At 43.7% G+C, this 26,356-nt stretch overlaps 1 protein-coding gene across 4 annotated transcripts in view; it reads left to right on the top strand.

The window, feature by feature from the left end:
• The window catches only part of dusp8a (dual specificity phosphatase 8a), a 33,771-nt gene extending 9,320 nt beyond the window's left edge, over positions 1-24,451 (top strand). For 3 of the 4 annotated variants that reach the window (XM_061283260.1, XM_061283259.1, XM_061283261.1), the window contains exons 3-7: positions 203-341; positions 19,026-19,192; positions 20,541-20,700; positions 21,027-21,150; positions 21,433-24,451. In XM_061283260.1, the coding sequence (XP_061139244.1) occupies positions 203-341; positions 19,026-19,192; positions 20,541-20,700; positions 21,027-21,150; positions 21,433-22,618 (1,776 nt within the window). In that variant the 3' untranslated portion in view covers positions 22,619-24,451. Of the gene's footprint in view, positions 1-202; positions 342-13,117; positions 13,821-19,025; positions 19,193-20,540; positions 20,701-21,026; positions 21,151-21,432 lie in introns of those variants that run through there. The other variant, XM_061283262.1, reaches the window with a different exon arrangement.
• Positions 24,452-26,356: the final 1,905 nt, after the last annotated feature.

Here is a 26,356-nt window from a genome sequence, read left to right as displayed (position 1 = left end):
TATCTTTTCAGTGATGCTACATACCAGAACGAGACAGATTCAACTCTTGCAGCTGATTATATGTGCGTGTCATGAAAACATTTTGTGCCACACAGCATGTGAGGCTGGGACTACCTATGTCCCAAATGTATGTTCAGGAGAATAAAAAATATATTTTGTTCTGTTTTCACTTAACACTGTATCTACCTTGTCTTCTGTGCAGGTGGAGCTGGGCAGGAAGCAGGAAGTGGTGCTTTATGACCAGAGTTCCAAAGAGGTAGCTCATCTGTCCAAAGACGGCTTTGTGCACATTCTCTTGGGGAAGTTGGAGGGCACCTTCCACAAAGTCTCCCTGCTTACTGGTACGGATCAGAGTGGGAGTTGGTGTGTGTGTGAAATTTTTGTTTGTTTGTTTGTTTATTTATTTATTTATTTATTTATTTATTTATTTATTTATTTATTTATTTATTTATTTATTTATTTATTTATTTATTTATTTATTTATTTATTTATTTAGCAATATTTACATTTTACTGTCCACCACAAAGTAGTATCCATCTCATATTTCAGATATCTTGCGGTGAGCTGAGGCATTATGACACAGTTTGGTCAGTAGATGTCACTGTTTTGTATCACAGCACCTGCAAGGGAGTTTTATTCAGCTTGAATATAATCAAACCGCATGCCCACACACATTTGTAGCACCGGATGTTTACATGCCTGCCATGACTCCTCTCTAATGACTCTGATGTTTAATCCTCTCAGGAGTCCTACTCTTACTTAGCATCATTTGGAATAATGCTGAAGTTTAACTTAAGTATCGCAGTTATGCTGTCATAGTGTCCAGTAAGCACACTAAAGGCTTAATTTAGCAGCAGCGAGACTCATTGAGTTAATAACATCTTATGTGCAGCGTATGCAAGGATGTTATCGCACAGACATACAGAAGCAGAAGCTTATGAGTCCATCCTCAAATGTGTCAGTGCAGAAAAGATAATCTGCCTTAGCTAGAATGCAAATGAGACAGTAGAGGCATGTCGCTAGGGGTAAATAGACTTTTTCCTGTGCATTCGTTCAGCACTTGGTCATGAGTTATTATTAAATGTCATACATTGTCTTAAAGCACCAGTACTTAGTAGTCAAGGACTATATTACATGTAAGAAATTTTGACCCCCCTTCCCCACCACCGCCGATTTTTATACATTTTCATTCACTTCACAGGAAAAGCGCTTGTCAGCAATTGCTGTGTTGTATAAGTCTCCTCAGCACACGTCTTTCGTTGCTCTCGTTTATTTTCTGCTGTTTCCACGACAACAGTGGCAGAGAATATTCCACAGGAGTACCCGGCCAATAGAAATGTCTGTTGTTTATGTGTAAGTACAACAGCCAGTGACTGTGCATACCCGACGCGCTGTCTGCGTGTAATGCGGATGCATGGGCAAAGTAGCGGGTGATGTGTGTGCGTGCATGCATGTCTGAATTGTGGCATGCATCAATTTGTGCAAGGTAGCGCTGAAGGATGTGCCTGTGTGTCGTTTCCACAAAAGAGACGTTGACAGATGAATGGAAACGGATTCTGGATTTTTTTTTATCCAGTGTTTCATTGCACTCCTAAAAATAGCTTCACGTATGACATTTATAAAAATAAATCTGCTTTAGTGTAGTATGAATAAAGGGTAAGCATTGTTGAAAATGGAAGGATGGATACTTGTGTGCTTGAAAGTGTGTATGGTGCCCTTGTTCTCATATCGGACACATCAAAAGAATATTGTGTGTGTATACTGTAAATATGTAAAAGGGGATGAAATCATGATGTACTGGCTCAGTTGCAGATGAGAATCACATGAAGTCATCTTTACTGCACTTATGTGGAATGTAGTAATATTATTTGAATACTAGCCTTCTGCTGTTTTCTGCCCTTTCTCAAAGCTATAAATGAATTGGTGAGCTAAGTAATTATTTGCAGCCTTCATCTTTCTACGACTTATTTGGCCTTCCTGCCTCCTTTCACAAGGGAGCTTAAAATAAAAAGTAATCCTTTTTTCTGTCACTACCACCCTGTCATCCTTTTTCTCCATTATGCTATGTACTTTTACTGAACTGTAGATTTTAACTGCTAGTAATTCTTGCAACGATTGTATTTCTCTGATCTGACTGACCTATTATAGGCTCTTATGTCACCCTAGCACGCAAAGGACTTAATGTAACATTCCTGCAAATAGACCAGCAGTGATACGCTTGGGAGTGCAAAGGAGAGATCGTTGTATCGATCTATAAAAACAAAAACTCCTTACATGGATGGTCAGGATGGGAAATTAAATGATGAAGCTCAATGTATGAAAGCAAATTTGGAGATTCTGTTGTTATAACGTAACAATATGGGAATTAGATCAATTACTTGAATGTCATGTTACACAACCAGTAGTCATGTGCTGGATAAATATTTATTGAAAAAACGTCATTCACCCCTCAGAGGTTTGTGTCGGTCAACTAAATAATCGCTTAAGACGGAACCTCTTCCGACGCTTGCATGATGTCATCGAGCAGGCAATAGAACCATTGTATGTCTTCCGTTTGCCATTGACACCCATAGATTGCGTGCGTGTATGGATGTGTGTGTGTGTGTTTTTTTTTCTTTACTTCTGCTTTTATGCATCCGTGTGTTTGAGTTATTACTGCACCGACTGTGAGAAAGTGTTTGTGAGAAAAATATTTTTACTATAAGTGACCTCATTCAGTTGGAGCTCATGGTGATGTCTTGCCTTTTAGAGACTTGTGACTGGATGTGTGTGCATGTGTGCGTGTGTCTCAAAGAGGAGAACAGGACTTGTTTGGAGCCAGCTGCCTCCCTCGTGGGTCTAAAGTTTGCGTGTTTCCCACCAACCTTGCATCATACAGTCAAGCCAAAGGCAGCACTACTCCTGCCAGTGCCCGGCTACGCTGTATGTTAGCCGATGCCATCTGGGGAGTCGTGTCATGTCAAATCATTCCCGATGTTGGCCTGCATGGTTCAAGCATGCTGACGCAGATGAACTTGGGTTTAGCAGAAGACGCTGAGGTCGCACTATGGTCGTTTCTTTGACACGAAAGTCCAGAATTTATTTGGCTGTGCTTTTTTAAAAAGTGGTGGCATTTTTCCGTAACTTGGTGCGATATTGCCGAGAAACGGAATGCCGCAATTACATTGTTAGATGTGTGATGACTTCAGCGCTGGCCTGACATTTTAGCATGACCTGTACAATATGCAATAGTTGCTTTCAGCACGTCAACGTGGGAGAATTGTAAACCAGGTATTGAACAGCAGACCCCAGGTCAAAGAAATTGTTTTTAGTGTGGTCCAGCTTTCTCCTCCTTGATTGTATGGGGACTGGTTTACTGCCCCCCCCCCCCCCCAAATATGCAAATTAGGTTAATTGAAGAGCCTAAATTGCTATAGGTGCAAATGTTTGGCTGGCAACCAATCATCTAGATCAAAAAATAGAGAGCAGATTTTAAATGAATGAAAAATATATCTTACAAATAGTTTTGAGGTTTTGGAGTAGAGGGCACAGAAATGAAATAAAGGTGGTGAGGGACTGTGTGTTGTTTGCAGATGTGCATAACTGCCCTTAATCTTTCTGAGGGACCATCTGCGTGCGTTTTTGTAGGATTACTAAAGCTGACACCACAAGCTCAGAAGAGAAAAAAGGGCAGGACAAGGAAGAGTGATTTCATGTGCCAGTTTAAGGGCGGATTTCTAACACAAGACCGAAGTGACGTTATTTGACAGAAAGTCGCCAATAGCAACAGTGATGACTCATTGTTTGTAGTTTGTTTGATGAATAACGTTGACCCAGATGCTCACAGCTGGAAAAGAAATTCCAGCAATGTGGACACGAAACGAATGCCAGAATAGTTTGCTTTAATTAATAGCTTATTTTCAAAATAAAAAAAGTTATTGTTGATATCGCAACCATCCCCTGTTTATATTAACTGGATAATATGTCAAGTTGGTTGAGACACATTGGTTCCCACGCTGTCACCTGTACAAGTCAAAAGAGCAAACAAGCAAAAGCAAACGTTCGAAGAGCTCGTGATGAGAGGTATCAGCAGATGAAAGGGGCCTCACTCTGTCACGCTCTCTTTCTCTATTTCTCTCTCTCGCCTGCAGTTGCCTTTTCCTTTTTTTCCCCTCCTCACTCACACAGGAGCTGCTGTCTCGCCAGGGGCAAGCATGATGACATCAGGTTTGGGTGTGATCGCAAAGGTACAAAGGTCAATTCAATCATGTGTCATTCTTCGGAGCTGTTATACAATGGGGCGGTGGCCCCCTGCATGTGTGTCTGTGTACGCTTACTGTACATGAAAGCATCAGAGAAAAGTAGAAGAGGTGAGGTAATGGTGAAAGGCTGAATCGCTCAATGCGGCCCTTCACAGAGACATTACAATGAGCTACACAAGGAGGTCTACTTGTGTCAGCGTGTGTTTTGGTGTGTCTGTGTGCAAGTTGGATTGAATATGTGCATATCAAATAGTGTGTGCACGTGGGTGAGGCAATGTTTGAGAGAGCATGTGTGAAGGGAGGAAAAAAGAGACAAAACAAAAGGAGAGCTATTTAGGAGATGAGGTAATAGTCCTCATTTTATCCCCTGTGTGTGTGTGTGTTTGTGTGCACGCACACGGAGGAGAATGTGTGGTCTTCGAGGCTGTTAAGTGTAACAGAGCCTCATGCCGCTCATACCGTCCTTGGAAGCATCCTCAGTGCTCAGTCGTCATGGTTTTGTCTCCACTGAAGCAGCGCAGGATAGAAAAATGTTTCACGTCTCATACTGGTTTAAAGGAAGCTCTCTGTTAGCTTGAATAAATGTCAGATTTTCCAGATGTACGGTGACGTGGTTGCTTAGTACAGACCCTGACAAACATCACATCATTTCATAGGCTTTCAGAGAAGCAAAAATCACCACTAGCGCTGAAATCGTCATGCAATATCTGTCGAAATAATCACAGTGTTGGTTTTGATTTATGGACAATAGCACACACACAAATCGGAAAAAGGCTTCACGTGTGAATGCTAGGAGTCAAAAACTAGTAAAGTGATTCATTTACCTACCGAGCAGACCTATAAACCGCATCTTGAGACCTCTTGAGGCTGTAGAAAAAAAATCACCTATGGCTTAACCATTAAAGGGGAAGTCAACCCCTAAAAATTCTTTCCAGTAATATATTGTATATGACCCTGCTAGTCTGAACACGGCATTCTGGTTAATATTGTGAAAGATAAGTTGCACAGCAAAATCCACCAGTTTTTACCCATCTCAGTGAGCAGCCATTTTGCCACTTGCTGTCAACTGAAAATGACATCACATTAACTATCATTTCTGTTTTCATTGAGGGCACATTTAAGAAAGGCCATCGTGCAACAGACATCACATCAGTGGTGTGGTTCAAACATTTGTGATGTGTTACACCTGGATTAGTCCCAACTATTAGGTCCAAACTCATCGAAATCATCAGTTGAGTGACAATTCTAGATGACTACAACATTAAGTGTTCTTGAAGCCCATTTGTCATTCTCTCTCTCCCACTCCTTCATCTTAAACTTCTAACCTAGCCTTTCTGCACCTCCTCTCCCCCTTTTGGCCCACTCCCATTTGACCTTGCTCCAGTACGCTGTGTGGAGCTGCTGCAGATCAATGATTTCATTGAGAGGGAGCCAGAGAGGCCATTAAGAAGTGAGCTCACCTTCCCCAGAGATATCTGACCTTATTCTCAATGACCCGGGCTTCCTCCTCCCTCCCTCTGTGACTCCTTCAGCCCCTTTACCTCCCCCCATTCCTCCTTTCCGCCACCTCGCGTTTCTCTGCGCTTGTTTCACGGTGCAGAGAACAGAGCTCTATTTTTAGGCCCAGACTCCTGCGGTCATCACATCTGGCGCCAGTGGCCTCGATGCTCTCGCCTTGGCCTGTCGACACACAAACAAGCGTTCAACCCACCCCGGTCGGCAGAAGGAGAGCGCAAAGGTCAAAGTAAATGGCCTATGGAAATATTGTATGACATCACCTTCCCGATCCAAAAAAGTGTTAGAGATTCTCAGAAGCGTCATATCTGCACGTTGACATCAAGTTATTTTCTGCACGTATGTAATGAGCTTCTTCTTCAGGCTCACGCCTTAATGAGTTGTTGTGCAGATACATACGGTGCACACAGAGTAGTCCCAGAAGTAAGCAAATCCATGCGGGGAAATGGACGCACGTACACATTATGGTAACAGACCTCCTCAGAAGGAGGCCATTGCAGAGTTTGTTTTATGTAACCATGTTCCTTCGCCAGCGCTCTCACCCCCCCTCGTCTGTCTCATTGGCCTCACATGATGTGCTTGATGTCATTTTCCCTTCTTTGCCTTTAAAAAAGGAAGATGAAACAGGCCTGTGTGTGCTTGTGTGTGTGTGTGTCTTTATTCATCTGCATGTGTTTTAATGTGTGCCTCTGCCAAATTTTTCCAGCATGATGTGATCCTGCTCCTCTTCTTCTTCCTCATCACTCTCAAGTCCCTTGCCGCCTCAAGAAGGCCAGACACACACACACTTGCAGTCACTCAACAATACACACTCATCATTGACTTGTAGCAAAAGAAGCGAGTGCACTTTTCGGTTTTATATAAGATTAGAACTGATGATTTCCAAACTCTGAAGAAAGGTTTGATACATTTTGGAGAGGATGAACTCATCTCACCATCATCAAGTAATGTTGCAATGTAAATACTTGTGATTTTTTTCTTCTGAAATAATGCTTTCATATTGGAGAAATTCCCAATTTCAGAAACTGTTCATTTTTGCCAAATTCTTTTATGAATGCTGAATACCACTTCATCAAGCGCAGACCTCAACCTCATCTATATGCCACAATTATATCTTTAAGAGCCAAGCATTTTTTTTTCAGGATAAACTAAAATAAGATAAAAAGGCCAAATGTTGAAATGTCAAGAAAAGTAGGCGGGGGAATATCTGCTCAATAGTAAAAGTCAAAAATAGTAAGTCATTTTCATGCTTCCAAAAATAAACTTGGCTTTTGGGCTTTATATTTTATTGGGAAAAAAAAAAGGTAGTGTGGAAGTCTTAACACTGGATGTTTGCACCACCATGCCCTAAATATTTCAAGCATTGCTGCTTTGTGTATACAATCCATTCATAGTGCATGCCTTGCAGCTTGCCTGCATTTGAAATCTATCTGAACGCCCTTTAAACATCCCAAGCCACCCGTGTCATGCATTCATGTAGCGTCAAATAGAAATAGTTTGTTGAAACGGTTACCTAGGCAGCTTCAACACATCGGGTCAACAGAAGTAGAGCAGCGTGCTAACCTTGGATTAGCGTTTCGGCATTTTGCCCCCATCAGCGTCTTCAACTTCACAGGGAATGTGGGCCAAGTGCTTGGTAGCTTAGTAGCCTTGTTAATTTAATCACTGTTACCCAGAAGGCTCTTGTACACTCGTGGTAATTTTTACCAGAAGCACGATTAAGGAAAGAAGTCACTCTCAATTAGGGTGGCGAGTTTATACCCACGAGTTGCGTGCATGCACTGCATTCCGTTCATTCTCGGACTGCCCACTACCGTTCCTGCTATGGCGTCACTCCAGCAAACAATGGTAGAGATTCCTGTTTATCACCGGGCTATGTTTGATACACTTTATCTCAGGAATTCCACAGCACCGTTTCCTTGCTTACCTTGTTGGTCATTTTGTTTTTCCCAGCAGTTTGTGTCCATGGTCGAGACCTAAGTTAAGAGCCCTTCACGTGATTTTGGGTGCAAAAACTTGTAAAACGCTTTAATATGCCGTGACCACAATTTTAGACCGAACTTCTGGAGCCACTGCTTCCTGATAGAAGTGGGAGATTTTTTTTTTTCCCCCATCACTATGACAACAAGCTAATTTTGGACTTCCCAGCAAGCCCAAGGCCCCAGAATAAGTAATGCGGTTGTTACTGATCATTTATTTTCCTCATGATGCTTTCTTGTCTTCACATGCATAAATAGTCAGAGGCATGCGCACACAAAACATCAACACGCATCTACAAATAAACAAAACCCACAAACATCCACTTCCTCTGGTTGTGTAACCATTTCCTGATAAACATAACTGATCAAATGACATCCGTGCACTTTGGGGTGACTGAAGCTGTCAAGAACTTTGCATCTGCTGAATCTTGACTTCTTGTCTACCAGCTTTTTATACTCCAGAAACGCTCTACTTGTCTATTTTAACCATCTGCATGCTGTAGCATCATGAGGGCGTTGGCTTTGCTCTGAAGGAGACAGCTTGTCCGGTTCCTCTCACTGCATGGCGTCATACTTCCTCTATTGTTCTTTTGTAGCTGGCAGAGTGATGTCACTACTGGGCCTTGGATCCGACACACACACATACACACGCACATCTCTGGGGCCTGTTGGAGCAGGAAAGCCAACCCTCGCTGTAGGCGTTGTGATTGCCGCTGTCACCGTGCACTAATAGTCTCCTGGGTGCAGCGCCTCATTTCTGCTGCTTGACTGTGTTTGAGAGGAAACTGTGCAGTGAATAAACGTTGAGTAATGCTTTTAATGTCTGGTGTTGTTATAGTGTATTTTATCAGTGAATATGACCTTTGACTATTTGTTTTATTACCTAGACCAAGCTTAGGGTTTTTTTGCCATTAGTCAGTAGGATTGCCTAAACATTACATCAACAATTTGGCAACTTGGAACTTCGCATGTTCTGCACCGAGCTTGCACGTTTTTTTTTTTTGCTGTGAGTGTGAATGTGTGTATTTCTGTTTGTCGATGTACTATGTACTTGACCACCCTGGACTGGCGACCAGTCCGCCCACTTAATGCCCAAGGCCATCCGGAATATAGATGCCATCTTACCCTTGTCCCTAAAAAGGACAAATGTATTTGGAAAATGGATGGATCCAGAGTAAACGCTCCGGAGCCAGCAAATGGAATTTCGATCACTATATGTAGTCATTTGAATGCACAGCATACAATCTGTCACATCATTGTTTGAATCAAGCGAGTCAATTGTCCACTTGAATATTCTTTAGCTTTTATCTAAATAATATTTTTTGCTTTGCAATATTACGCTGCTACCATGGGATTTCCGTGTAAACACCTTAAAATATACAAGGAAGTACAATAAAATTGGAACTTATTTTCTGTTTCCCTTTGCATGCAGCTAAAATATAACTTCAAGAGAACACCTATGATGATGCTCACTTCACAACATAATGTTCAATGTTTACTAAATGCTTACATGCGTCGCTATGTTGATATTGAGCATCACACCTCAATTTAATTCACACACTAACGCATATGCACTGCTTAATGGCTCCAACTGGTATTTTTAAGGTTGTACAGTTTATGGTTTATGAGACCCTTCTGCTCCTAAAAGCACCTTTCTTGGATAACTTACCCTCCTCTTCATGTTTCGTGCGTGTGTTTGCTTGCGGTTGCAGGATTGAGCAGATTGACTGAAGTAATTTCTTTGCAGTGAAACTGCACCAGTAACTTTGGATGCTGAGCCCCTCCAGGGGGTTAAGTAGCTTGGAACACAGGCAGGCTCCACCACACGACTGACGGCACTATCTCATGCAAATGAGTTGACCGTGTCATTCATCTGTGCCTTTTGTAATCTCATCCACCATATGCTTGCCTGCTTCCTAGTGTTTCCATCCCTTTCAAGATTTCCTTATATCTGTTTACTCGGTTTAGCGTTTTCACGTTTTCCCTGTTAAATGACTCAAAATTGCCCATACTGATCTGCTTTTCAAAGCGGGACGTTTTCGAGACATCCGTCTAAAACGTGTCATCAATCAAACTTCATTGGAGATTTTTTATCAATACTTGGGAGATGAGAAAAGGCACGCATGCTCGTTGCACTTCATCACCCTCACACACACATAGATGATTACGTACCACACCACCAATGTCCCTTGTGGGATGACCAGATCAGCTATCATCCCCCCTCACCCAATTGCCAATCTGCCCATCCTCCCCTCCAACACCCCCACCCCTCCCTCATTCAATTTCTCCATCTCTCCCCCGACAACTACCTCAGCCCCTTGGCATGGCAGCTGTGTCCTCCTGTAGGCATTACATCACCGTAAGAGCAGTCTTGTTACTGATCCCCTGACAACCAGCACCATAAACACACACACACACACAAATATCATGCACATAGAGTCACACACTTGTGCAAAGGTGCACTGACCCATGTTTGTAGGGCAAAGTGTTCACCCCTAATCTTAGACACCGCTTCTTTCGTTCCTCACAGGTGAACACACACATGCACAAACCCAATTAACCCGCAGCTTTCATCACCCTAAACCTCCTCTATCTGGAAAATGACATCGTGCCTTCCTATGCAATCCTGACAGATGATCTATGGTTTTGGATTACACTCTTGCCATGGCCTGTTTTAGCTAGGAGGGGAAAAGGGGTCATGCACTTCCCATTCCCAAATATATATTTAAAAATAAATATGCGAAGGTTTAATTATTTTACCCCCCAAAAAAGTACTTTTTTTTAAATTTTATATACAAGTGCTGTTAATCTCTAAATCACAATGCCAAAAAATAGCCAGATATTCAGTTATTTGAAAATGTATTCAGCAGAGGAATTGCTGCCTTCAAACGACAGAATTGTTTTCTTTTTTTTGTTCTAAATGTCTTACCTTGTACTTCTAAAAATAATTCGAGATAAGTTTATTCTTGGTGTACGTATTTTTTTATTTACTGGACCAAATGTTAATGTCATTACTTATGTTTGAAAAATATACATCGTTATTGTGATATATTTAATCATCAATCAGGCAATCGCCTACTGTTGATTCAAAATGTTTAATTTACAAGCCACGCCACATTAAAGAACCCCGTTAAGAATTACTACCAGCTGTGGCTGCAAATTCCATATCTTCCTTTTGAAATGTCAAAAGCATCAATAAATTAAATAATCACAGACTTTATAAAGTGCACATTATTTTAAGAAGTTTTCTTTGCAAAAATGATCCGTGTTTGAACTACTATCCCATCTCCGCAAAACAGACCAACCACAATCTTAAATGTCACCGTACTGTCCTTCCAGTCAATCATATAGCGTGAGCTCATCAAAAGGGTTAGGCTCACGAGTTGATCTGAACACCCAAGTACGTAGATGTGGTGGAGCTGAGCTCACAAATTCTAGTTCCGTGATTAAACCGCCATGCCCAGTCAAACAAGAACTAATTACCACCCATTTGTGTGCAGCGCGAGTGAAAAGTAAACTTTTGTGCGAGTTCATCATAACCGCACATGAATCCCGAATGTAACACATTATATTTCCATTCACAATTCCTGTGGAGCAAATTGGAAAGGATTTAACTAAATGTTATCAAGGGTTTGATATTAACTGTGTTGTGCTCCTTGAGTAATCAGAGGAGAGGGTGGCCAGAATGACAGGGCCACCTATTTCTGTCGTTGCAGAGAACACGCGTGCGGTCAATAAAACAGCCTGGTTGCCATTTGCTATACTGTATCTCCCGCAGTAATCCCCCAATTAGCACACCTACTATTCTCAACCACGTTATTCGGTAGGAATGGGAGAAGGGAGATGTAGGAGAAAGCGACAAGGTCATGTCATACGACAAATTCCTGTATATATACGTATGTATATATTTTTATATCTTCCGTAGTCCATCGTTTGAGCTTGTCTTCCACAATACAATTGAACGCAGTTCTAGTGTTTGTAAAATACATTGCAATGATCAGTGTGTGCTACTGTGGTTGGACATTAAACAGATCACCACTGAGTGACCTATTAAATCACGCTCCCTGCACAAGGCTCTTGTCACCCGTTTGGGATTATTTACGGTGGTCGACGACGATGATGAGATCAGTATGTAAGCACACCCCAACTGGAGATCTTTTACAAGCTTATTTGCGTTCATCTTTGGCAATCACTTCATGTACGAAAGACCACATGACTAGTGGAGCATGATGTTTCAACGTGAGGCTCAGAATTTGGACACGCATCAAAAATGCAGCTCAATGTGAAAGAAACATTTTTTTGAAATAGTTTATTACGTTCTCTTTAACATGCCGACTCTTTTCAGAAATAAACATAATGTGAGCTAAAATGTATTATACCATTTTTCTTAGTACACTTTGGGGTTAAGCAACTAAAAATAGGTAACGACGGCTTTCTATTCCCTCTGCCTAAGCAGTAATATAATGTCATTTGCCTAACCCCCCCAGCCCCCCCACCCACAATAACTGAACTTGCGGTCTACATATTTGCCATTCCATAGTAAAGTACCGAGCGTCAGTGGCCTGTCACATTGAGAATATCTCCACGCCACAAGCTAGTTGAGTTTTCCTCCCAAGGCTTCCTCTTTCATCTGCTTTAGTTCTTTTTCCATACTCTCCCCTAGTGTAACATTTTTCTCTCTCTCTCTCTCTCTCTCTCTCTGTTTTTTTTTTTTTTAACCATTAAAAACAAAACCGCATTGGACAGGACTGCGGACTGTGGCCCAACAAGACCATGATGTCGCATACAGAAATTTCTATCCATAAAAGCTATTGAGTCATCGTAAAAGCTCTATCACCTTTTCATTATTTTCCAGCTTAGTTCCACTTGAAAAAGTGTTCTGATGACTCAAACTATTCATACATATGCCCACGTACAGCCATGCATTCCCATCCCTCGACTAGTTAAGTCATCTTAAACGCTCGATAAACTTTTATAGCTCGACAGCTTAGTTCCATTTGAAAAATTGTTGTGATGACTCAAACTATTGATACGTACATAGAGCCATGTACAGCCGTGCATTCCCATCCCTTCACTAGTTAAGTCATGTAGTCACGTATAGCTGTTGAAGTACCTGTTAGCCTCTAAACTTCCCCAGTAGAGGCCAGCTCTCCAGCTCGCTCCCTGAGGTGGCCGCATATTTGTTGGCTGAGTAAGGAATGCGGTTACATGCCTTGGACATTAGCTATGATGGAGCTCTGGCTCCACTGGAAAGGGAGGGTGCAGAGAAGGAGAGGGGGCAGGCTCCGGCCTCGCGGCAAGTGAGCTCATTCATCCTCCAAGCTCGAGGAGAGCGAGTGGCGGCGGCATCCTCCATTGCAGAGAGAGCCATCAGAAAGAGGAGGGAGGCAGAGGGAGGGGAGGAGTTTTACTCTGGCGAGTGAGCGAATGGGAGACGTGGAGCCGCACAACAATAGTGGGTTGCTCTTCTTGCTGTGGACTCACTGAGAAGGAGAGAGCCTGAGCTAAGTCAGAAGCTCTCAGACCAGCTGCAGGCAGAATACAGCTGGCACATTTGTGCTGGAAAACATTTTGCTCCTTTTCCTATTGCTCTCTTAGCGGTCGCCATTCTCAGCAAAACCACAGAATTACGAAATATTTACCCAAGAGCATTTCTGGGATTTTTGCATTCACATAGGATTCTGGCCACATGTGGACTTGTTTGAAGGCTTTTGAGGTGCAGCACCACAGATACTTGGACTTGTGTGCTTTGACTTTTTTTTATGCATAAGGTCCATTAGAGAGGGTCGTTAACAAGGCCCCGGAACAACTTGAATATCCAGTGTGTGTAGTCTGACATCAAATACAGTTTTAGCAACCTCGGTTGGAATTTTCTTCCCCATCGGAATTCGAAAGAAGACGTTTTTTGCTCGAGACTCTTGCAAGGGTTTGCGTCATCCCCGAAGAAGCCGGATTGTGTTCTTGGGGATGCCACTTGATGTGGTGATATCCCCCACAGAGAATCGTTTTTGGCCGGACCTCCACGACACAGATATGAGGCTGAAGATCCGGGTCCGCAGGATGAAGGAGGGGAGAGAGCTCCGAGGTGTGTAACCCACCTGGACACACAACGATGGGTCGTGTGTGTGTATCAGTGTGTTTGATTTAAGGGGTATGAACAAGCGCCTACTTTGTTATGAAACGGGAGTATGTGGGATCTTCACATACGTGAAGAGAATGCAAAAGAAAGAATTTGTGGCAGTGGTGACGGTAGTATGTTTTTCCACTTGAGACTATAAACGCACGTGCAAAGAGAGAGAAAGTGAAATGGACAAGAATGAAGTATAATGATGTTAAAATATTAGCCTCCACCACTAACAGACAGGCTGAGCTCTTTGAGTGGATCCTGCTCAACCTGACATTGGTTTCCCTCATCTTTTGTCTTCACTATTACACTGTTAAAGAGGTAATAGAAAGGAGGATTAGGAGGATGACATCATGAAGATGAAATACAATGAGAAAAGGGGTTCGGGCGAGAGAATGAGAGCTGTGACCCACGGTATGACATAGTGCTCATGCTCTCACAGCCTGCGGTCATTGAGATGTAAAACTGTCACAAAGGCGCCATTCTCTCTCTTCTTGGCTTTTCTTGCTCTCTTACTCAATACTCACACTCGCTCTCTTTTCAGAATGTATGTGGAGATTGTGTTATCATTGTGTGTGCGGTGTGCACTGCAGGTGTCAAAGACAACACATTTTCACACAGGCATGAGGCAATACATTCATACTGAACAAAGTGCACCCAGCCATTCCCTGCGCTTAACGCGCACATGTGTCACATGTGTACGTTTATTGGAAGCGGTTCTATTCAAAGTTGTTTGCAAAGCAAACCACTACTTTTTTTTTGTGTTTGCCAATGTGTTTGCATAGCAGCATGTACGGTTCATTTTACATTGAGGCTCCGCGGCTGGAGCTGACACGCTTGTTTTTTCAGAAAATGTAATAAGTTGGGAGGTTATTTCAAGACATTTAACACATTCTTAGTTGGAGTCTTGGTTACAGCACAATATACAGTACACTGTATTTGGACTGCAACTAGAAATTATTTAAATAACTGATTAATTTCTTTTTTTTTTTATTCATCGTTGAATCAGAGTAAAAAAATAATTTCACCTCTTTGTTCAAAAGCAGTCCATTATTTCAAATTGGCTGTTGAAAATGGCAAAAATAGTTATTTATAATTCAGTTTCTGGTGCATAAGATAATAGAGAAAAATGTTGATCACTGTATTCTTAAGAAAAATATATTTTTTTATTTTAAATCAACACAAAGATAATCAGTCCGTTTTCTTAGACAACTACAGAAATGGCATATTTACTGATGACAACATGAAATTCTAAGCATTTGGACAATTTAATAAAAAGGCATCTAAACGATTTATCGGTTATTAAAATCTTTATCGTTTCATTGTTGCAGCTGCGCAGCATATTGGTCTATGTTGCGTCATACTACATAATGTGCAGAAACAGCTCTTCATCAAAGTGACATTTTGTTGCTGTTTGCGGATTTAATCATTAGACAGGATGCCATGTTAATCATACGGTCCAAGAGTCCTCAACATGACGCCTGCTTGAAAAGATGACATCACCCTCTTGTCTCATCTGTGCACTGTCAATCTTGTCTGTTTTGACACAATTGGTCATCAGATGCCCCTCCTCCCCCCTTACACACACACACACACACACACTCTCAGCCCTTCCTTTCTCCGGGCTGCAATTCAGCCTTTGTGGTGCTGAGTGGGACATGTGTGCAATGATGTCATGTTTGAGGGGGGGTGGGGATGGGAGGTGTGTGTGTGTGTGGGGGGGGGGGGGGGGGGGGGGGTAAACATTGAAATGCTAATGTACCCTCCTGGGTTGGGGGGACAGCTGGAGGTGCATGGGTGGCGTCATGTCTCCCGTGATATGAAGAGGAAGAGCAGTGGAGGGGTGCGGGGTGGTCATTCATGCAGATCAATGCTTGTAGGCTGTGGGTGGGTTGTGGGCGTATGGTTGACCAAGTCACCTCTCCATTAACGACCGAAAGCTACGTACTTTTACAGGAGCTTGAACACAGAGGGGAGAGGGAGTAGGAGTGATGATATAACAGCAGAGCTCCCATTAACCAACCACATGGTGTGTATCTCCGTCCAGATTGGTCTGCGGGTTCCACTCGAGCATTCATCGTTCAACTTTCGCCATCAATTGACAAAAGTGCACTGAGTGTGATCCAAACATCTGCTGCTGATCCCAGATAGTAAGATTGAAGGTTTGAATTCTTTTGAGTTCGTTATAAGAAATGAGGGATGAGGAAAACCAGTCAAGAGGGCTGAGTGCTACACTCTCACAGGAAGGGTTTTTTTTTGGGGGGGGGGGGAGCAGTAAGCAGTTGCATAAGTGATGAATTGGGCAGAGGGAAACGGAAAAAGGAAGTCAGCGCTGGTGAGTTTTGCCGATGGCGACACAGTGCCCTCTTTCCTTTTTTTTAAAGGTGGTGTGTTCCTGAATCGGTTTGTCACGTCCTAATTATTTCCCACATGTATAAATACTGCATTTAAACGTCCACAAAGATCCTGTCTGTAGTTTTCCCCCTTGCCAAAGCCTAGATTCCTTAACCATCAGATGTGATAGCATAGCGTGCGATCTGTTGGAACGATGACTACAATTCCCTATTCTGTCTTCCACAAATACTGTATGGGCTGCCATTTGTGTTCATGTGTAAAGTATCAGCATGTCACGCTCGGCTGATTATCACGCCGCACTGAAGATGAACTCATCCTTCCCAGTTGACCTTCTGATGTCATGTTGAGAGACAGCTGGCTTGGTGTGTGTCACAGGGTATTTTCAATGACTTCATTGTGAGTCCTCGCTTGTGTGTTTGCGTTATGCTCACAGATTGGAATGGCTCGTCGTTTTCTTTTCTGGAGAATGTGAGGTCATGTCTCTATTCAGAGTGTGCATGTGTGTGTGTGCATGTGCATGTGTGCACTGTGTACTATAACATCCTGACAACACACAAGGGGAACACCATGAGCCAACTGTCCTTCCTTGTTGTCATGACAACTTTAAGGAGAGGGCGGTCAGGTGACAAGGTGACAATAACGTGCTATCTCCTGGCTGTGTCAAGCTCGAGCTGCCTACCAAGGAGGTATCTGTCATTGTATTGACGTCATGTAACTACCCTTTATAACAACACTTGGCCCAGGTCGCTTATCTCTGACTTCATTCCAGTAACTGTCATTCATTCTTTGAGTCACACACTGGTTCAGCATGTTTCCTGCTCTTCTCTATTTGTTTATCCAACGTGAGATAATTTCATCAACTGCAATCACTATATTATTCCAGACACATTTTTAAAGGGGAACTCAACCTACACATTTTCTTTGTAATAATATGTTCTATGAAGCGCAAGTGGAATATATTTAAAAATGACATCACGGGTGCTAGGTCTTAGGTCAGTGACGTGATTTGGACCTGGCAAGTGCGATGTCATTTTCAGTCGACAGCAAGTGGCAAATTGGCCACCCCCTGAGATTGATCATATGGATACATTTTGCAGCTTAACTCATATCCCACAAATTCAAATATTTTTGGATTGGCTTTCCCTTAAATTATAACCGCAAGTTTATTTTTAGATGAGTCTGCCATTCATACTGTCACATACCCCCCCCCCCCCCCCCACACACACACACACTTTCTCCCCAGCAAACGTGCCGTGTCCACAGTGTAATGTCCTGTCTTGTGTGCTTCTAACAAACTCTCGAACAATGTTCTCACGTAGAAAGGGAAATGGTTGTCGTGCGACATGAGCTTTTTCCTGTTGATTATATTGCTTGCAGGAACATACCGCCTACTTGATACAATGCACTCAAAACCTGTCGTTATATGTAGCGGTACTTCAAGAAGAAATCCTGTCAAAGAACTACCCTATCTCATTCACGTTATCAATTTGAGATGAACGCCATAAAACAAGATTACATTGAGGCCAAATAGATGTGGTCATATTTACACAGCGGTTTGAATTAAAGCCTTGGTTCCTGGTTCTTGGGCGTTATCATTTGTTCAATCCATCACCTCACTTCATGCATTGAATAGCACTGATGTCATCACACCATCAGTTGCCATTAATAGCAGGAGACTGACGGGGATCCACATTGCACTTTGAGACGCATGACTCCCCCACTGTAGCGCTTGACTATGATAGCTGCCAACCCCCTTCCACCTTCAGAGACTGTTGTCTTACTCCTCCAAGTTGAGCCCTTGTTGACACATTTGGATTATTTTTCTGTATATTTGCCAAGTTCACGAGTGTTGCTGACACTGTGCTTAGAATGTGGGCAGCTGGATATGCTTTTCAACCAGCGGCCTGCGTTGTGCTGTGTGCGCTATTTCTTTTTTTTTTAACAGTGATGTCATGTCTCACTCACTCACTCTTTGAACGTGTGTGTGTCTGTCCTAGATTAGGTCAGAGCAGTCTGAACCTATATTAGGTTCTAATCTCTTCTCTGAGGCTTGAGAGTTCCTTAGTAGCATTCCCTTCTTTTCTCTGTCGTCGTCTGAGAGGTCATTACCCTCACGATACATGCACAAACTTCACCCCCCACCCCCACCTCCTCCCCTTTACCCCCACCCTGTAGTTATACAACCACAGAGCTGCAGAGTAATGATGAGTGTGTGTTGGAAAGGGATGGTGTCTTGCACAGAGTCATTGTGAGTCATTGCAAGTGAAAAGCGAATGTGGTGCTAAGGATTATGTGATCATGTTTTCAGATCATCTTTTTGCACTGCAACCATTTGTCAAAGTGTGTGCGTGTGTTTGTTTTCTGTGCGTGTCATGCTGTGCGCTTGTCAGGAGACGTTACTGGGCCTCTGTCCTGGCCGTGCACCTGTGGCCTCTCTCATTCCCTCGGTCTGACGCAATGCACGTCTACAGGACATGAGCTCATGCAGGAAACAGAGGCACACACACACATATGCTTAAAGTGGAGCCGCCTGCCTCTTAAAGGGCCAGACATGCACATTCCTGGCCACCCTGCAGTTAACCTCACACAGAAGAACAAGAGAGCCTCTTCTTTGCTTCTGCTGCACTAGGCAGGACCCAGACATTGTAGCCCAGGGTCACCTCTGAAAGTCTAGAAACTGTTTACTCTGCTAATGGTGCAAGATTATTTCTTTTTTTGCTCACGAGACCTTGCATAAATCCACTCATGCCAAACGACTTCAGTGCTGAAAACAATTCGAGTAATGGAGCTGTTCTCATTGTGTCTGTGCAGGAGGCTTTGCTGCTTTCTCATCCTGCTTCCCCGGCCTGTGTGAAGGCAAGCCAGCCACTGCTCTTCCTATGAGCTTGTCCCAGCCCTGCTTGCCTGTGGCTAATGTCGGGCCCACTCGCATCCTGCCGCACCTTTACCTGGGTTCCCAGAAAGATGTTCTCAATAAGGTTTGTAGTTCACTGGACCTTGTATGGAAGACAGCACATCCTGGCTAAAGAAATCTTAGTAGGAAGGGGTTTTGTTTTAGATGTCACTGTTGCCAAAGCTCATGTGGGGATACATAATGTCATGTCATCATAAAGGTCATCATAAAAAAAAAAAAATGCCTTTAGTTATCAACTAAATATATCTCAGTTGCATTAAAGCAGTGGTTCCCAAACTTTTGCAGGCTGGCGCCCCCTTTGGCTCCCCAGTGAATTCCTAGCGCCCCCTCCTACCCCCCCCCCCCAAAAAACAAAAACAAAAAAATAAAACCATGTAAAATACAGCATTTTATCGCATTTCATAAATAGGCCTACTTAAAGACAAAAATGACAACATTGAAGGTATGAAAAGCAAGTTTACCCTCTCATGTATTCATTTTCTTCCATTTATTCACAGAAAATGGTGGCGGACGTGATCTAAGGCAGTGGTCCCCAACCTTTTTTGCGCCACGGGCCGGTTACATGTCAGAAATATTTTCGCGGACCGGCATTTATATAAATAAATAATACATTTATATAAATAAATAAATAATACATTTATAATATCATTACCATTACGTTGAATTAGTGGGAGCACTGAGTTTGTTTCTCAGAAACGAGCCGGTCCCATCTAGACGTAATCGGAGACAATGACACCCGAAGTGATTTAAGGTTTGTCTTTTATTGCAGGATGCTTGGTCTCCAGTTTTGAATGCTTCACTGCCTGGTTAGTTAGCCTGTCGCCACATATTAGCTTTGCGGGCTCGACTGGGGAAACATGTCACGTGACCGGGACGAGCGTCTTGACCTGAATTAATTGATCGTCGATAAAAAAAAATTCTGTGCGGCTTGGCGGCCCGGTACCAAGTGACCCACGGACCGGTACCGGGCCGCGGCCCGGTGGTTGGGGACCATTGCCCTAACCAGCTCAACACAACACAACACGGCGCGTTCTGGCGAGTCCCCAATTTCATGTTGACTTGAACTCAAGATGATGTTGACCGCCAGAATGCGGTTTTTATTATAAGATAAAATTCTGAACATTACAAGCTTGAAATTACAAACCTGAGCTTTTGCTTTTGTAGCTATGCTGTCGTATCTGACTGGGCCAGAGCGGCGTGCGTGTTGTGTACAAATCGACTGCCGCCCCCCTACCGCCCCCCTACCGCCCCTTTCTTCCTCACCGCCCCCCCAGAGCTTTCCACCGCCCCCAGGGGGGCGGTACCGCCCACTTTGGGAACCACTGCATTAAAGCAATCATTGCATTGCTATATATTTGTTTCTTGGAGGAGAAAAAAGACCTCGGCCTAATGTTTTCTTCATATCTCTGCAGGATCTGATGGCTCAGAATGGTATAACATATGTACTAAATGCCAGCAACACCTGCCCCAAGCCAGACTTCATCAGCGAGAGCCACTTCATGCGCATCCCAGTCAATGACAACTACTGTGAGAAACTGCTTCCTTGGCTCGACAAAACAAATGAATTCATTGGTAAGCTGTAAGATGATGCATCTACTGGATAAGTAACATATAAAAAAAAAAATTGTAATGTTAGTTGCTAAAGAATGAGAAAATATCCAACCAACACTGACAGAATATCCAACACGGTACATACCATTGTCACCACTAATAAAGGTTCACGTGTGCTGCAGCAAACAATAGCATCAAGTTCAAAACTTCCGTTACGGAGAGCGTCTGTCGTCTTCCAGGAAATCTCAGCTTTCTTTCAATGGAGGCTGATTGTCACCAGACTTTGTGCTGCGGCTATTGTGTGCATTTGTGTGGCCTGAGCCCTATCTTTCCATTTCCTTCGACAGACAAAGCCAAGGTGTCAAACTGCAGAGTCATTGTGCATTGCTTGGCTGGAATCTCACGTTCAGCGACCATCGCCATCGCTTACATCATGAAGACAATGGGCCTGTCATCAGATGATGCCTACAGGTACTTTTACTCCTCCCAAACTGCCGAGCTAAGGTGACAGGAACATTAAAAAGGCAAGCACATTTTGGAGGAAATGTGCTGTCTGTGGTACATCTGTGGCTGTTGCCTGAGGTCAAGTTAAAAAAAGCTCTTACTGTATGTACATTTTCCTTTTCCGTTATGCAAAGTGCAGTGGAACCATTCAAGCAATTACCACCAAACACGCAGTTCTTATGGCATCCTTACGACTTCTGGAAACGATTTGCCTTTTCTAATGCAGTCAACCTTTTTTGCATCCCTCAGGTTTGTAAAGGACCGAAGACCCTCTATATCCCCCAACTTTAACTTCCTGGGCCAGCTGCTGGAGTTTGAGAAAGGCCTACGACTGCTCCAAGCGTTGACGTCAAGCTCTGATGACAAAATCAGCCAAGGCCACTCAAAGCAAAATTCGGAGCTTAACGTTGTCAACGCGGGTTTCGTGATGAACGGTCACCATAGCAATTATGACTCATCTGCGGTAGAGCTACAAAATCCTCCCGAGCCCAAGGTACCATCACCTGCTTCCCTCCAGCAAGGCTTCAACGGATTGCACCTCTCTGCGGAGAGGATCATGGACACAAATCGTCTGAAACGCTCCTTCTCTCTGGACATTAAATCAGTGTACTCACCTAACAGTCCACACCCTGCTGCCGTGGCGCCGACACACTCTGAAGACGTCCCCAAGCTGTGCAAACTGGACAGCCCCGAAACAGGCACCTCCAATGGTGTCTGCTCTCAGTCTCCCATCCTGGACAGTCCTTGCTCCTCCGACTCCCCGTTCCCCTCACCGGGCAGCACGGGAAGCATCGGAAGTTTGGGGCACGGAGGAAGCGAGGGCGTCCATCGGCCCAGTTCCTCGGCATCCAGACCCAGAAGGAAAGCCAAGCATAGCTCTGGCACCTCACCAATCCATTTCCAACAACTTCCTCCACAGTCGCTCAGCCTGTCCCTCGACCATAAGGATGAGAACTTAAAGGGTTCCCTGCTTCTCGCCCTGCCCTCTCTGCCGTCTATGGGATCTGGATCCATGTGGACCAAACACAGAGACACTGTCCAGGCCACCACCCCTGTTACTCCGGTGACCCCCACCACCGATGCTCCCTGGCACTTTGGGGTCGAGGAGGGCGGCGAGATGGAGCTCGGCAGCGGTAGCGGAACCGAGTCGTCCGTGAGGTTCGGGAGCAGCTCGGCGTACGTGGCGTTCGGTTGCAGCGAAAACGTGCGGTTACGAGACAAACCTTCAAAGGAGAAGCCCCCGATGCAGCAACGTGAAAAGCAAGCCGAGCGGGCGAACAACAGCAGCTCGGCCACGGAGAAGCAGTTTAAACGTCGCAGCTGTCAGATGGAATTTGAGGAGGGCATCTCAGAGACGCGGTCCCGGGAAGAACTGGGCAAGATTGGGAAACAGTCGAGTTTCTCCGGAAGCCTTGAGATCATTGAGGTCTCCTGACAGATAATAGACATGAATACCACTGGAGGCAAAAAGAGACCTCCTTCGAAGAACTATGTCTATATCACAGACAGTGTTCAAAACTCCAACTGAGAGTTGGACAGAATTTTGGACCGAGACATTGTGCTGCTTAACTGACCACAACCTTCTGAACTTTCTCGAGGCAGCGAAGCGTGAGCTGTCGGTACTAACCTTCTGCGGTCAAAGGGCCCAGTGCCTGCGCTATGTTGCATCCTTATCATGTACAATAACTTGTTGTTGACATGGAGCATGGACTCCAACCGCCTGCCTGTGGTCAAGTGTAAAGGACTTCTAATTGTGATCTGAAACAAGCGCCCCTCGCTATCCCCAAAGCGTCCACCACCAAAAGCCTCAGAACCTCATACTTGTCTAGTTCAGTCCAGTCGCAACATCACCTACGTGAGCGGAGGATTCAGAGCGCTGACGTCACCGCACACACAGCCCTCGGGATGGCCTGAATGGCAGCCGAAACAATGACGGGGCCTCTGCCCAAGCCAGCTTCCACCGGGGATTCTTAAGCACAGTGACGCTGGTCCCCTCACTTCCAGTGTTTGCTGCGTCATGGCACTGAGGTTTCGGGTCACAGGACACCCTGCCATTGCTCCCTGCCACCACTTGTGGTCACCACTGAGCATGTATTGTGAAAGGTTGGCAACAGAGAGACAAATAACGATAGATCCAGTATGAATATACTGTACATGTATAGTGACTCAAAGGGACTTTTAATTTATTGTTCATTCTGGTAATGAGATATAATATAATGTTTTGTGGATTTATTTCATTTTTCTTTTGTTTATTATTATGATTTGCTGTATGGTATTTATGAACACATACAAATACATACATTCACCCGATTCAAGCAAGCAATATGGGCTGTTTCTTCTTTGGGGAGAGTGAAGTATGACTTGGAAATGCACTTTTTTGCTCCTCTGAAACAGCAGCAGAAGTCTGTGATTATGGCTTTAACACATGAGCATATTGTGCATGACATCGGGGTGGGGGGGTGGGGGCGCATGCATAACGACAACTTTATGCAACCTACGCACAGTTTTTGATAAACCAGTCACCCTCTCAAAGCCAGTTCCGGTGTTTCTCACCAAAGCTGAACCGAACACACACATACACCCAACACTGTATGCACTTACAGTATTTATATACAGGTAAAGCTTCGGCCCTCACATGCACACACACACACACATACGCAATCTTTTTCTTTCTTTCTCAGGGGATCTTTCGGTGAGCCAAGCCCAGCACATCAGCACAAAACAAGGAAGTCTCTGACATTTAACTCTTCCCCCCACCCTACCCCCATGCTTTGATTAAAAACAGTTGAAAAATGAAATTGTCACTCTCCTGGTGCAAGATGCTTATTTATTCACCGTGTAAAACTTGTTGTCTTTCGACTCTTGACTAGCATTTGACCTTGTGCTGCTACAACTTCTGATAGATTCCTTTTGTTTGCCTGAGGCTCAATCAAGCTCCTAAATCCCTCCTTCATGTTGTTTTTAAAATTGTTGTTAGCATTATTTATGATATGTAACAAATATGATGCAGGCTGTCCCATTTGCTAAATCTGTTGTTATTGAAATATTATTATTACTATTATTGGTATTCTTATTATTATGATTAGGGTGTTGTAAATAGCAACACATGGAAGAACACTGATGAGTTTTTAAAAGAAAAATCCTGACACCTAGGCTGCTTGATGCTAAAAAAAAATTATATATACCTCAGGTTTAATTGAAAGGCTTCTCCTTCCCCTGTACATGTTTTGTGAAAATGAGACAAAATACAGACATGACAAAATGCAAACTCTCTTCTGCTTCTTCTTCATCTTCTTGCCGTTTCTGGTTGCGAAAGGGGAATTCCAGTACTATTTTATGATGACATCTTGAGCCTTGGAGCCCTTCCTATTGATTTTGTGTTTAACAAACTCCGCTCTAAACACAAACAACTTCAATGATTTTTTTTCTTTCCCTGCAATAGTGCTAGTGTCAGATGCTTTTGTGTGTACACACACACACACATTAATATATATATATAGGCACCTCTGATGTCTAGTTAGCATTACTCTACTTCCTCTTCTAATTCCCAACACATCCAAGCTTTTTAAGACGACACCCGGCCGACCTTGTTCCCCATTCCAACTGTCAGCCCTCACCCTTTGCCCCCACATCAGATGATGTGTGAACAACAGTCGCCTCCAGAGGATGAAAGGATGAGATGAGGTTGGACATGTGTGTGAGGTCACGCTGAGAGCTATTTGGCCTGTACCAGCCATATTGTTGCGTCCTCTCACAAAAACAGTTTTGGTTTCAAGATTTAAGAGTTTTTATTCGCCCTGTTTGAGCGTGCCAAATAAGGAATTTGACTTTGGTACATCACAGCCTCTGTTCAACATTTATTCATGATGTCATGATGGAATGTCAGCATTCACAATCAAATAACATGTGCAAGCAAAATTCCATAGACCCAGGACAGCTTGTGGGTACAATGTTGCTCTAATGAGGGGGCACGCTGAGGTAATGGACAGATTGGGGTCTCCCTAGCTGAGACCCACTATTTCTGTGCAAGTGTGTGTGCATGTGGGTGGGTGTGCGGTTGGGTGGCTGTGTGTGTGTGGCTGTGTGTGTGTGTGTGTGTGTGTGTAGGGGGGGAAGAGACAGTGAACTAACCCTAACCCCACGCCCCTTATGGGAAATTCCCAGAGTGGGACCACAAGACCCCCATAGTAATTAAATACACAAACACCATATACAGTATGTCTAAACGAGACTACAGTATCTGTTTGTATTGACTTTGTTTTGATTCGATTTTGTTTTGTCATGTTTTCCTTCCGTGCCTTTTTTCCATCTAGTTTTTGTTTTATATTCATAAAGTTTTACAAAGTAAAATATTGTTAGGGAATCTATGTGGGTCATCTTGATCATCATAATTCAGGGAGTGTTTTTGTAGACAACATCCGAAATGAATACAATACATGAAAATACTTTAAATCAATTAAGTTCGGTGAGAAATTATTACATTCATTATAACTAACCATTGTCAGAAATAATTATAATATGACAACAGAAATCCCAAACTTTACCCACCCTTGCCACCGAGTCTCCATTTAGTCACCAATTTGTTTTCTATACATTGTACTGAGGCTGTCATGTTTGTGTGCAGCCCATGTTGTGTAAAATTCTCTCCACATGTCTTTGTATGTTTTTGCTTCCATGTGGCGAGCATATGCACTACTGTGTACCGTGAGCGCGATGCACGGTAAATCTAGAGAAGACAGCTCTTTTCAATGGTGTGTAGCTGAACCGCGTGCTCCCGGACGTGTGCGCGCATGTGCGAATGTTACAGCTCACATTAGCCGATGATGGCTACCAGACGCATCCATGCCGAGGGTCGGCCTGACGCCTTCCTCGCGGGCCTCCTGCATGGAAACACTTAACGCGTGTTACGTCAGCGGGGCACCAGCACTCTTTTCCATTGCACACATGTACACTTTACTTAACATATTTTCACCCACTTTCTCCTCCTTGTGTCTTTCACGCGTGCTCCTCTGAAGCGGCGTCAGTGCTGAAATGCATGCTTTTCCATGCGTCACAAGGGGGATGACTCCAAACAACATTTTTGGTACTGTTTATACACGGAAGACTCTTGTCCTTATATAAACCTGAGTCAGGCAGCCTGGAAGTCCTTCTGTGCCTGTCTGGTCTTCCTCAC

This window comes from Syngnathus typhle, linkage group LG7 (genome assembly GCF_033458585.1).
Source record: "Syngnathus typhle isolate RoL2023-S1 ecotype Sweden linkage group LG7, RoL_Styp_1.0, whole genome shotgun sequence".
Lineage (NCBI taxonomy): Eukaryota > Metazoa > Chordata > Actinopteri > Syngnathiformes > Syngnathidae > Syngnathus > Syngnathus typhle.
This window is presented reverse-complemented; position numbering and strand designations above follow the sequence as displayed.